This window comes from Helianthus annuus, chromosome 1 (assembly GCF_002127325.2).
Source record: "Helianthus annuus cultivar XRQ/B chromosome 1, HanXRQr2.0-SUNRISE, whole genome shotgun sequence".
In the NCBI taxonomy this organism is placed as follows: Eukaryota; Viridiplantae; Streptophyta; class Magnoliopsida; order Asterales; family Asteraceae; genus Helianthus; species Helianthus annuus.
In genome coordinates this window covers 65,506,252-65,519,642 of record NC_035433.2, presented here as the reverse complement: position 1 = coordinate 65,519,642, position 13,391 = coordinate 65,506,252, and the positions used below count along the sequence as shown (strand labels likewise).

Sequence of the window (13,391 nt, the reverse complement as noted above, 5' to 3'; positions counted from 1 at the left end):
CACTTATAAAACACGATATAACACTATCAGTCTCTACAACACGCTTGGGCAAGTGCTCCCATAATTGGCGTAGTATAGTGATGGTAAGATACCGAGGTCGTCCAAAGACGCAAGATCTTTTAATACCGGATTATCGTCAACGTCTAATCTAACCAAATTTTGAGAAAAGATTTTTTTAGTGAACTAAATAAGAAACTAAAATAAATAAAAGAAATAAATAGACAAGATAGAATCACTTGGTTCCGACTTATCTTTTACGTATCCTTTGATGATTTCTGCACTTTGGGTTTTTTAAGAGATTAGCTTAGTTATAGTGGCATGTCCCTCTTATGGAGGCAACGCTACCCTCAACCATATTGGTCTGAGTCAGCAGGGATACAGTCCCGCAAGGCCGGAATATTGAAAGATAATTAAGTAAGTTATTAATGCAAAATGTGACATGTCCCTCTTTTGGAGGCAACGCTACCCTCGGCCATGGGTGAATCAACAAAACATGAGAGATGATAGAATAAAGTTCATTTTCAATATAAAAACTAGTAATTAAAGTCATTAATACAAACCCAATTAAAAGTTAACCAAAGCTTGGAAATCAAAAGTAATACATAAAAGACTTGTCTTCATCAAGTGATGTAGCCAATCATGGCCTTTGTTTGACAAAACTCTTACGGATCAATCTTGGATCCCGAGACTACTACACACTCTAAAGATGGATGATGGATGAATGTGGTGGATTATGGTGGTATTGTGGTGGCAGGTGTGAAAGAAGTGGTTTGCCAAGGGATGGATTGCAATTGAACCAATCACCCGTATTTATAGCTAGAAACTCGCCCATCACCACCACCACCGTCAACCACCATTGTCCACCACTCACCACCACCGTCTACCACCACCATCCAGCACCACCACCAGTTTATTTTTGAAGTCTACATACGTTAAGAAATAAACAGCCTTCTTCTTGTAGACTGCAGAGGTTTGTCCACCTCTTCTTCTATAGATGTCTGCAGATGTGGTCCGCAGACTACAGACATCTTACCTCTTAAAAAACAAACAGCACCTAAATAACACAATCACACCTTAAACACTTCTATTTTTCTTTTCTTATATAAAAGTAAACTTATATAATATAACGACCAACTCTTACAGGTTAAAGAGATTTGAAGAGAAATCTTTCTCTTTGGTGAGATGGGATTTAATAGGCTTGTCTAATTTAGATCAACTTATTCGCATAGATTCTTATTATGGGACGAAAATTTTGAATGCAATCATCTACATCGGTTTTTGGTTCATATGGAAAGGTAGGAACGAAGTTTAACAGGATGAAGAAGCCAGTCTCACAGACCACAGAGGAAATTATCATGTCTCTATTGGGTGGGTTAAGCACAAGTCGAACCGTCGACCCGTTGTCTTGTTCAGGCGTTGTGTGATTTTTTTAGTTTTCTTGTCGAGGCTGTTGTTAATGTTCTTTGTTGTTTCTTTGCTTCAGTTTTTCTTTGGAGGTATGACATTGTATTTTATAGCTGCGTGCTGGTTCTTTTGCCCTTGTATATTTGTGCAACTCAAAAAGAAAAAAAGACCAAACTCCCATTATATTACCCAAATTTTTGCTTTGTTGGGTCGAATGATGTTATTTGGGCCTTTCATTTTCTAGTTACTGGTAATAGGTTTGGGCTACCATTTTATGAACTTTGCCTACAACAACCCGATCCCATTTTCTAGTTACTTGTTCAGTTGACATCTTCGAAAAATCGGGGTTTTTCGGGTATCGGTTCCGGTTTCGGGTATGGTTAAATCGGGTTTGGGTACAGTCAAAGAGGAACCGGGTTGGGTTATAACCAATTTTTTGGTCGAAAAACCCTACCCAATAACCGCGTATAAAAAAACCTGGTATTGAACAGGCTTTTAAAAAAATGATTTTTATTGAAGTTATAAAAAATATACAAAATAACGTTAACAAAATAAAGTCTGGATTTTAGTTATTTTATTTGTTTTAATTTTAACAAAAAACATAAACTACAGAACTTTAAAAAAAGAGATATTACAAGTCACAATTTTCACTTGATCTTTCGGATTTTAATAATCGTCTTCGACTCGTTGTTGCTTAGTCTTTATTTGTCAGCATTGCCTATATCTTCACTAGCGAGATCCTCATTGCTAATCCTTGTGTTATCTCGTTGTCGTGTATTTGTCATTCTACAATACTTTCGCCTTCAAGACTTGCAACATATTGTATCTCGCTTCCAAGTGATCTTTCAAACAAAACCAATTCTGAAGTGAATTTTGTTTCTTAAAGATATAACCTTGCCACTAACAAAAATTGCAGATTCTGAAGCTACCGCAAAAGCTTGGATGGTTAGTAGGTTACGAGCCATAACAGCTAGAACCGGAAATGGGGATTTCTTTTTCTAGCGAGTCAATGTTATTGTAATCCAATAAGGACATATATATATATATCTACCTTCATTCTCACCCTTATTGGATTACAATAACATTGACTCCCTAGGGCAACCATGAAAACGTGTAAACCGCCATTTAAACTGCTTTCATTTTTATAGAAATAAAGGAAATTCATTACAGATAATAAAACTGATACAAAAATGAAAAATAACAAACATTACAGTACAGATTATAAAACAAATGAAATTCACAAACACAAATCCATTCTTGTCTTTAAATAAAATTCAGGAATAAACTAAGCACACATAGATACTTCCACAAATCTCAGAACACATTATTCTCCAAATCTTTAAGTCCAGGGTCAACTGCTTTGACCTTTTCATCTTCATTCTCCCCAAACACAGGAGTCTCCAGCTTAGGAGGGTTCTGAAAAATCATACAAATATAATGTGTTTAAACTTTAAATTAATCAGTTTTTAGTAAACTAGTAAATACAATTTTTAACGCTGGATTTTATAAACTTTACCTCACAACGAACTAAAGCCCAGTTAAGACCCCGGAAAAATGGATGTCGTTTCACTTCACTTGCGCCTTCGCGTGAGCCCAAACGATCCTTTGGATCTCTATGCAACAATCTATAGATCAACTGTTTGGCTGAAAGGCTTACCTGCATTACATTAAAATTCATTCTGATCATTTTCTAATAGTATAATCTGTTCATATAATGAAACATGAATTTAAACAATATATGTGTCAAAATAGTTGGGTCAAGTGAGTAAGATAAGTAGATAACAAGTCAAAAACGGATAAATTTTAGTGCGAAAATAGCTAATGTGATTAAAAAAAAAAAAAAAACTATATAACTGTTTTAAAATACAATATTTTAATAAAAATGTTATACATTTTGACATATTTGTTTTTAAAGTGTTAACAACTTAATTGATTGTTAAAGAAACTATATACCAAACCATCCTTAATTACACTTAAATGGGTTAAAACTACCACCTCTACGAAAAGCACTTGTAAGAAAAATTCATACCGCGATGCTATTAGGAAACTTCAGATCCTTATGAAGAATGTTCGCAAATGTTCTTTGCCTCGTCTTTCCTCTAAACGGCGTGTACCCATAAAACATTTCGTATAGAAGAATACCTAGAACACCACCATATATTGATCTTTCAACTTTTTCAAAACTAGAATAATGTCTAAAGTAACCGAATTATATATAGAAGTGAAGTTTTACCAAAAGCCCACCAATCTACTGCACTAGAATGCCCAACTCCACTTATAATCTCCTGAAAAAATGCAAAAAATAAAAAAGAATTTGTATATTATAGGAAACATAGACTGGCAAGTGAAGTGAATGGTATAATAACTACACGAACCGGAGCGATATACTCTTCTGTTCCAACAAAGGAATTCGAAGCCCGAACTGGTTCGGCCATGAAAACCGGAGTCTGTTGATTTTTTCGATGCTTCTTCTTCTTTTCACTGATTTCACTAGTCAAAAGCTGAATCAAGAAATTATAGATATTTCATTAGAACACAAACTTAACTGAAACACAGTTTCGACTGGCAGAAACGACTCTACCAAGACGATTTCAGTTAGAAAAAAGGTTTATACAAAGTACGTTGTATTTCAAGAAATTAAACTTCCCCAAATTACGAAAACTATGAAACTTATACACTAATCTAATGTCACATGTCATGAATAGCATGTTTTAGTTTTGTTACAAAATCAAATCAAGAAGGGATTACCTGAGGTTTGCAGGATGTCAAGCAAGAAAGATCAAAATCTGTCAAAGCTACATGTCCAGTGCTTTGTATCAGTACATTTTCTGGCTTCAGATCTCTGTATATAATACCTACACCACCAAATTATAACAGTTTGGTCACTAAAGGATCCTCAGCATCATCCAAAGTTTTATTCACTTGTAAAAGATAATAAACAACGATCTACCTTGACAATGGAGATACTCTAATGCCACGAGCACCTCAGCAGCATAGAATCTGTAAAGGGAAAACGTAATATCAGCGGTCACAACAGATTTAGCGACTACCACTACTGGAATTAGTGACTGCTTCTGTTTTGAATTTTGATACTATTAACGACCCCCTTTGTATTTGTTGACTAAATCTTTGTGAGTAATCACTTAATGACTGATTTCAATCTTTAGCCTATAGTGACCAAATTGTTTTGGTCACTGATTAGGACGTTTCTTGTAGTGTTAGTTAAAAAATATTTGATCTAATGTCTATTATCTACTGACCAAGAAGACAATCAAGTTGGAATTGATATTATACCTTACAGCATCTTCCTTCAAGACCTTCATTGTTTGTCGGTCTAAAAGCATAAAAAGCTCTCCGCCAGGACAGTAATCAGTGATTAAACAAACATGAGTTGGCGTCTGCGAAGATTAATGTCGTTTGTTACAAGATTTCTAGAAGCTAAAAGACTCCCTCTGCTACTCGACATTTGTATTCTAACATATGATATTTTACCTGAAATGAAGCGTATAACGCTGGAAGAAAAGGATGGTCTAAGACATCTAAGATCTCTCTTTCTGCACAGGCTCTATGCACCTATTTCGCGCGCGCGCAAAAAAAAAAAAAAAAAAAAAAAAAAAAAAAAAAAAAAACCGAGTCAGTCGCAAAAGGTGAGGACCAAAATGAAGTAGAAATGGTAGGAAACTTCCATAGTGGAGTATTATGAGTTATGGCATAAAAGAACAACAATATTTGCAATGTCTTTACCTTGTTACGGTTAATCATGACACCTTTATCCATTGCTTTCATCGCGAAAAATTCACCAGTTCCACATAACTCGACCAGATGAACACTTCCCGTATCGCCAGACCCAAGAGGCTTTATGGGCCTAAAATGCTTCAATCCTAACTTTTCACCACTCTCGATAACCTACAAACACCAGAAAGAATTAGATATATCAGTATCCAGAGGACCAGAATTTGTATAATTACTAGCGACTGATCTAATCATAGACATTTTAAGGGTATGGTACCTTTAAAATAGCCTTCCATGCTGATGTATCTCTTCTATGAGGCTTTGGGTGTACTATATTCGAGTGTTTTGCCCATAGATCATCCGGGGTCTGTATCATCAAGAAAATTTTCACTCTGAGGTGATTAAATTGATATAAGAGTTAAATGTCATTTTAGTCCATGTGGTTTGTGCCATTTTGCCAGTTTAGTCAAAAGGTTTTATTTTTCGACTGTGGGTCCATTAACGACAAACTCACATACCTTCCTACTCTATGCATTTGCCATAGGCGGACTAAACCATCAACCTTTTCGGTTGAATAACATCTTATAATTGTGACTGCAATTTTGGTCGCAAATCTGTCGTGTGAATATTTTGCGGCCACTTGTTACGGAACGATATTTCCATCTCAAATTTTGCGACCGTTTTTTAGTGATTGATTTGCAACCGCTTTTCAGCGACTGACTTTGTTAATTTTGTTACCCTTTTGCGACAGATGAGGATGGTTTTTTCGCAACTCAGTCGGTAAGTTTGCCAGTTTTTTTTTGGTGGCAAATATACATCCCTATGGTAGTATTTTCTTCCTTTAGACATTATATTATATATGTAAAGTTGTTTTTGCATATATATATAAGTGGTCATGGAAAATTATGTGCAAGTCACATATTTGTTCTCGTGACACTAGGGATTGGAGTTACCATATTAGCATCTGGGAGTTCTCGTACTGCTACATCAATGTTTTCCGCAGTCTCTTTCACCTGAAACACGACGAAACACATACTTTAGTGACCATCACCATGCTAGATATATGCGCGTACATCAATACAACATATCGTAAGTATATACAGGCTTGTAATTAGGGGTCTTCATCAAATTGTTATTACCAGAACTGAACCATCTTTAACAGTAGTTTCAGGGATACAATTGTGAAGTGGCTCAACATGTTGACTTCCATCTAATTGCACTCCAATGAAGTATTGTACTTCTCCCTATGGAACAAAAAGCACACACAGTCTTTATACTCTAAAATCGGTGTAAATTAGACGTCTTTAGCAACGAAAAAATCCGTAGATAATCACTAGGATTCGTCGGTGGAGGTGTTTTGGGGAAACTAGGTGTGGTTAACAATTTACCGACGGTAAACTGACAATTGTTTTTTGTCAGTGAAAGTAATTTTTAGCTGTGAGTTATTTTTCGGGAGATGCTTAAATAATTAGAAGTGTTCCAAAATTTGGGCATTTTCTTTGAATTTTACCTTTTGATCACGCATAGGTTGCAAATGAAATAGGTTCCAAAATTTTTTACCTGATTAGTTGCCACAAAAGAAAATTAGCACAAACAAATAAACCAATCTTTTATCTTCAAATTAAAACTGTATAGCTGCATATACATACCGCTTTTCGTATAATTGATGAGCTGTACGGTAACCTCTGTTTGGTTATCAATTGCCTCTCTAATTTTTTGCACAGTTGATCGATCAGTTTCAGGCCCTTGAAGAAACCTTCAGTAAATAAATATAGAACAAATTATGACAGAATAAGTTTATAAGCCGTTGCTATATTTCAGTAGAAATGTCGACTAGAAAATCTAAAGTGTAACGTACTGTACAAGGTCATTGTTACTAAAAAATTGAAAATCAACTATTTATTGATGGACAGATCTCTTTGTATTTTGTTGGTGAAAGTGGTTCTCGTTGGTAACTTATCAAATAATATTCCGTCGGTAAACATGACGTGGTTAATACATAGGGACATATCACCGGCGTAATTTACTGAGCAATCACAGACAATGAGGTGTAACAGCGAGGGCTTAGTGACAAAAATCTGACGTCACAATGAGACTTTTTTCCGACAGATCACTGATAGACATTTTACCGACAGATTACCACGTTCGTGTAGTTTTTTCCTGCTATTTTTTATTTTGTTTACACATACCTGCAATTTCTTCCCAGGATCTCTTCGCGGCTATACTCCGTCAACTCTAAGAAGCTATCAGATGCAAAAATCTAGTGATGCGGATCATGAAAGTGTTAGTAATTTTTAATATTCTAACAGAAGATCAAAGTGTATAGCAAAATCATTAACAACGGACTCTGGCTATTTAGCAACAAGACTTCTCGTTGCTGAAAAAAGTTTAATAGTGACATTTAAAGACTTACAATGGGATTGTCGGGAAGTCGTGGGTCAGTGATGACGAAGTTTTTCTCGATACGTTCAAGAGTTGTCGCTAAATCAATACCCTTTCTCATCTCCTTCTTTCGCACTTTGTCATCTAAACTTTCTGGCCTCGAATCGTCCTTTTTCAGCTCAAAATCGTCTTCATCATCAACCTCACCATCCGTATCCACAATGTTAACTTCACCCTCGAATCCATCATCAAATTCTTCACTACTTTTTCGGTTTTTCTTCTTAATCCTATACAATAATCATGTACATTTATTTTATAGCATATAGTGACGAAAGTATATTCTAAGATATAATTTAAAGTACCCCATAAAAGAAAGTCGTTTTGATTTTTTCTGCTTCTTTTCAGGGAGTTCGTTGATCGGCTGCATGGTTGTTATGGATCGGACACCTGGATGCGAATTCCGTCTTGGACGTGGTGGTGGCGGCGGTGGAGGTGTTATAGTTTCGGCAGATTTTCGGCGGCCTAAATTTAACACACTAGATTTTTTGTTGTCGCTATTGTATTTTGATTCCGTCGCGAAAGGGTGTTGATTGGTGGACTCACTGAGTGATCTAGGCCGTTTCACAGCATCCACCAACTCGGTCACTGAACTAGTCGCCATGTCTTTTTGCCGGGCTGCAAGATTTTCATTTCATCAAATAAATCAGTACACATATTAATAAAACTGTCAATTAATTCAAGCCATCTATAAGAACACAAGCTGATTAAAGTTGTATTTGTTTGACAAAAAAAATAGTTAAAAATGTAATGGGTAGATTTTTGTTTGTAATTAATATATTAATTATCTAAAAAATAAATAAAAAAATTGAAATTATGTGTTTTATGTCCCCTCAAACCAATTATTACCTTGTTCAAAGAGCACATAAAAATTAGAGTTAATTACATGTTTTGGTTTTTATCTTTAATTGTTTTAAAAAAAATTACATTCCATATCATAATCATTTTAAGAAATGATTTTGATTGTTTTTTTACGATAATCTTTAACAAAAATATACATAGGAGTACCATCATATCGAATCAAAGATTCAGGCAATCCATTAGGCCGAAGCATCTTTTCTTTCGTGCCCTCTGTGTGCTTGCTAACCTCCACTTGCATTCTATGTATAATCCACACGAAAAAAATATATAATCATACAGATTATTCGATAACAAAGTGAAATGTACAATTTCATCGGCCTGTATAAAAAAAGATCACAGACGTATAATTTTATATTTCTTAGGCACATCATATCGTCTTCACTCTCGTACTTGGATAAGTTCCATAACCGCTCGTACTTGGATAATTAAGCGTCAAGCTTCAACTAATTTTATGCAAGTTTTTTTAGTTACGGTAACAAGTCCACATGTCCAGTATGGATTGAGTTTCTTTGATTCATGAAAGTGTTTGTAACAACCAAATTGATAAATTTTGAACGCAAAAATGTTTAACAATGAACATGCGACAGTCGCGTTCTAAGTTTTGGACTTATTATGTCGTTGTATAGAATAGTAAACTACTATATAAAAAGAAATAGTCCTAAGAATATTTTTGAGAAGTTAAAACTAAAAAAAAGTGTGTACCCTATAGAGCCATGTGTATAACAAAGACTAGACCCCAAAGGACTGGCCATGCACCCATCACTCACCATCACCTAGTAACATCACTAACAAATGTGCACCCAATGGTCCATAAAAGAAAGGACCACCATGTCCCTCCCTCATCCTCTTATCTATTGAAACAAAAAAGAAAATGAATTATATAGATAAACTTGTTAAAAGGCTTAGTTATGAATTGGGTAGCCATCTCGATTGCCCTACTCTCGTGTAGTTGCGGTTAGAAACCCTGATGGGGGCATGTTAGTCCTTGTAGATACAAATGTTTTATGAAGTTGTACTTAGGCTTTTGCATATTCTAAAGTGAAAACTATTTAACAAGACGACATAATAATACATGTCATGATGTCGGGGTAGCTTTGATAGGACAACACTAGAATTGTCACCAGGCTAAAGAAGAATTTCTTTGTAGCCATTTTCAAACATGAGCTACCGGACATGCAACATGCATGGTCATATATGTACTCGTTGATAAACCCGGCATATAATATCGTGGCGTGGTCCAAAATAATTAAACTAAAGATTAAAGAACCTCTATTAGGGGTATCCCTAAAAAAATAGTGTATGCTGTGGTGGATTTAGAAAAAAAATCAGTGTATACAGTGGTGGATCTTACATAAAACAAAGAGAGAAAAAATTGCACTTCGGCAAAAACTGTTGAGGGGCCGAATAAAAACTTTATTTTGGTTTCTAGTCTGATCATTGAACTCAAAAAATTACTGGAAACCCCGAAAATCATATTAATTATATCAAGAAGTTGGTTACCAATCTTGGTCTTGATTAAATACTTCATAAGTATAACAACCAAATTGGTTTATAAAATATTCTAAATTATTTTTTTGTAATAAAATTAACACTCTTTTGATGGATGATATATATTGAATTTGACCAAAACATACCCAATGAATTTGAGGATGTTGCCAGATTCATCTTTGATGGGGGAAACAGTGAGAAGGTTCCAAAAGGGGGATCCATCTTTCTTGTAGTTGAGGAGCCTGCCACAATATGTCGTACCCTTTTGCAACACTTCCCTGATTTTAGCGACGTCTTCTGGGTTCGTGTCTGCGCCTTGTAGGAACCGGCTGCAACCCAAAACAACCAACAAAGTTAATCGTTTTACTTATAAAAGTTTGAATTTCTTTCATAATAATAAGTATAAAAAGTTAGACTACACGTTTGTTTTGTTAAATATATAGCTTTAAGAAACAAAATTTCAACCCATCACGGACCTGTTTACTTGTCACTTTATTGCATTACTAAAAAAATAGATAAAAGCGACTCAAAATGAAATAGTCGCTAATTGACAACTGAAAACAATGGACGTAAAACAGTTGCAAATTTAGCGACATAGACCAAATAGTCGCTAATTGACGACTGAAAACAAATTGGACTTAAAACGATCGCTGGTTTTAAGAGAGCAATAAAAAAAATTAATCACAAAAAGGTAATAGACGCTTTTAGAAAGTTGGTGCATGTTTGGCTAAGCTTTTCCAACCAACTTATTGGCCTATTGACTTAATCAAAAAGCCAATAAAGAGTTTTTGTATTTGGATAACATAAAGATCCTTTTTAAAGTGACTTTTTGAAAAGAAGAAAAAAGGAGTTTTTGAAAAGTTAACATATTGTGACTTCTTGATCAGCTTATGACTTTTCAAACATCAAATTACCAAATTACCCCTTATAACACCCCTTTTAGTCATTTTACATCAATAAGCTAAGCCAAACACTTTTTAAAAAACAACTTATTGAGTTATTGGCTTTTCCCACCCCATAAGATAATCCAAACACTTTTTTAAAAACTCTTTTTTTAAAAACTCATAAGTCAATAAATCATTTTCCCAAAAGTCCTTTTTAACTTAAATAAGCTTAGCCAAACATGCCCTTGGTAAAAATGTTGCAGAAGAGTTTAGAGTTTAAAGTTTAAAGTTTAAACAAATATAATATAAAGATAATGCCGTCGGAAACTGGTAACAATATTTAAAAAAAAATCAAAGAAAATTAATTATAAGTTCATCTCAAAAACGGTTGAAAAAGTTTTTCAAAAATCTTAAAAATAAATAAATATTAAGTTTGTAGCAGCCGTAAAGTCTCTGTAAAAAGGTGGTCGCAAACCAGTGTCGCTAGCGTATTTCAGCGATGAAAACAAGTTGTGACCAAGTTATAAGACCGTCGCGAAAAAAAACACATACTACCATTTTGATGGTTGAAAAAAAAACATGTCTGGCAAGTTTAGCGGTCGCAAATGCTCATTTATGTATTAGTACTGGTAACTACTGTTAACGTGCATTAATTCTTGTCCATTCATTTTCCCTTTATTTATTTATTGTATCCATTCATTTTCTTTGTATTCATTGCATGAGTATTGGTATCTGTGTATATATAGATGTAATCCTCATATTGTGAGGCATTCCAATTCAATCTATCCACATGGTATAGAGCCAGTCTATCTTTCTTACTTTCTTTTTCCCATATTCCCCCCTCCCCTTCGTCTTCATCTCCTGTCCATGGCCTCCCCTTCTGTCCCTAATACTCCTGCACCTATGAACTCCATCATGCACATGATAGCTCTAAAACTCACTCCCACAAATTACCTCTATTGGAAAAACCAAATGATTCCTCTGTTCAATGTGCAAAATCTGAGTGCACATATCAATGGTTCTGATCCACCCAATGCTGAGATCGTTGATGGTGATAAACGCACCCCGAACCCGTTGTATGTTGCGTGGCAGACTGATGATCAAAAAGCTGTTATGCTTCTAAATGCTTCCCTCACTGAAGAAGTTTTAGGGGAAGTCATCGGTCTCCCCACTGCATATTCCATTTGGCAGGCACTTGAACAGGCCTTTAGCAATACATCCGTTGATCGGATTCAGAATCTGCGCGATCAACTGCGTCTGATTTCGAAGGGTACCTCTACTGTGGCTGATTTTGGTCGCCGATTCAAGCACATCGTGGACCAACTTACTGCGATGAATGCGATGTTGTATTTACCGATTTCAGCTCAACAACAACAACAAAAAAAAAAAAAAAAACGATTACAAAGGTAGAGAAGCCATACCAATTTCTACCTATTACTTCTTTAGAAGTATAACCGGTCATCTTGAAGAAGCCGGCACTTGCATACAAAATCGGATAGTCCGGTTTTGTGGCATCCGAAACCACAAACGTTTGTTGAAATGTCGACAATGCGTCCTTCAAGTCCTCCGATACTCTTAGGGCTCTTTCATTACCTGCATCGTCATATCATTTCGTAACATGATCCGTAGACAGAATATATTTGTTATAGCTTATTATAATTATTTTTATCTAGATATAATTTAATTAGTTTTTTTTTTCACTATATTCATTATATCCCAATATAATTGGTAAATAGCACATAATACCTTACGGGTTTTTCATTATTCTATATGGTATTGCAGATGATAAAATTACCTGATCCATCATCTGATATATCACTAGAACTCTGCACCGAGGTACCCGAATCCCTCCGATTTGAACTCGGTTTTGCATTAGCATCCTCGCCGGAGGTTCTTACTTGAACCCCCTGTGGTTTCCCGGTCTCAGCGTCTTTTTTCAGAACCAACCCCCACTCGGCCGCTCTTTGCTCAGCTGCGCCCATCGGCGACGGTGGGGCCACCGTCGCCGATGTTGAGCTCAGAGCAAACGAAGGCGCCTTAGGATCTTTAAGGGCCATCCATGACTTGATCTCATCATCCGGCAGCTTACCGGAGTGAGAGATAGAGATGGCAACGTTGGCATTGAGATCCGCTGGCGGAGGTGGTTCGGGGTTGTTCGGTGGTGACTCCGCCCAGCTCCGCCAGGTGGGTTGTGACCGGAATGAGGCGGAGGCGTCGTTGCTTGATGGGTTGAATACTTCAAGTGACTCACGGACGTCCCTCTGAGCTTGTTTGAATAATGGTGGTGGCTTTGACTCCATTTTCTCTACATGCATGCAAAACTTGAATTTATGAAACTAGAGTGAAGTGTATTTTAGGTTTTGAGATCACATATGAATATATGGTGGTGTAACATGAAGTGAGAGAGTATCAAACATTCAGGGCAATTTTGTCATTTCAAGTAGCAAAGATATGTCTGAGAGCACTTAATGACTTAGGGGTATGCACGGTTCGGTCCGGTTTGGTTTTTGGGCAAAACCAAAACCGAAATATCAGTTTTCGATTTTTTAAAACCGTTCGGTTTCGGTTTTCTCGGTTTTTACG

General features: G+C 35.9%; 1 protein-coding gene across 1 annotated transcript; it reads right to left on the bottom strand.

The window, feature by feature from the left end:
* Positions 1-2,718: 2,718 nt before the first annotated feature.
* Positions 2,719-13,169, bottom strand: LOC110915301 (phototropin-1). Its single transcript, XM_022159978.2, has 22 exons — positions 12,604-13,169; positions 12,230-12,401; positions 10,071-10,253; positions 8,584-8,675; positions 7,881-8,193; positions 7,550-7,805; positions 7,326-7,396; positions 6,786-6,892; positions 6,647-6,696; positions 6,276-6,380; positions 6,090-6,149; positions 5,414-5,503; positions 5,149-5,310; positions 4,897-4,977; positions 4,699-4,802; positions 4,355-4,404; positions 4,153-4,259; positions 3,780-3,905; positions 3,638-3,689; positions 3,434-3,546; positions 2,921-3,061; positions 2,719-2,820 (listed from the first exon to the last, which is right to left on the bottom strand). Exons 1-22 carry the CDS (start codon positions 13,121-13,123, stop codon positions 2,719-2,721), a joined length of 3,057 nt encoding a protein of 1,018 aa, XP_022015670.1. The 5' UTR covers positions 13,124-13,169.
* Positions 13,170-13,391: the final 222 nt, after the last annotated feature.

What these genes read in the sequence shown, in the direction of transcription:
- LOC110915301 (XM_022159978.2), bottom strand. Translation starts at nt 13,123, where the DNA reads ATGCATGTAGAGAAAATGGAGTCAAAGCCACCACCATTATTCAAACAA. An exon ending in CATCAATTATACGAAAAGCG is followed by an intron (nt 6,697 to 6,785) that starts GTATGTATATGC and finishes GCAACTAATCAG; the next exon opens with GTAAAAAATTTTGGAACCTA. An exon ending in TGACATCCTGCAAACCTCAG is followed by an intron (nt 3,906 to 4,152) that starts GTAATCCCTTCT and finishes TTCTTGATTCAG; the next exon opens with CTTTTGACTAGTGAAATCAG.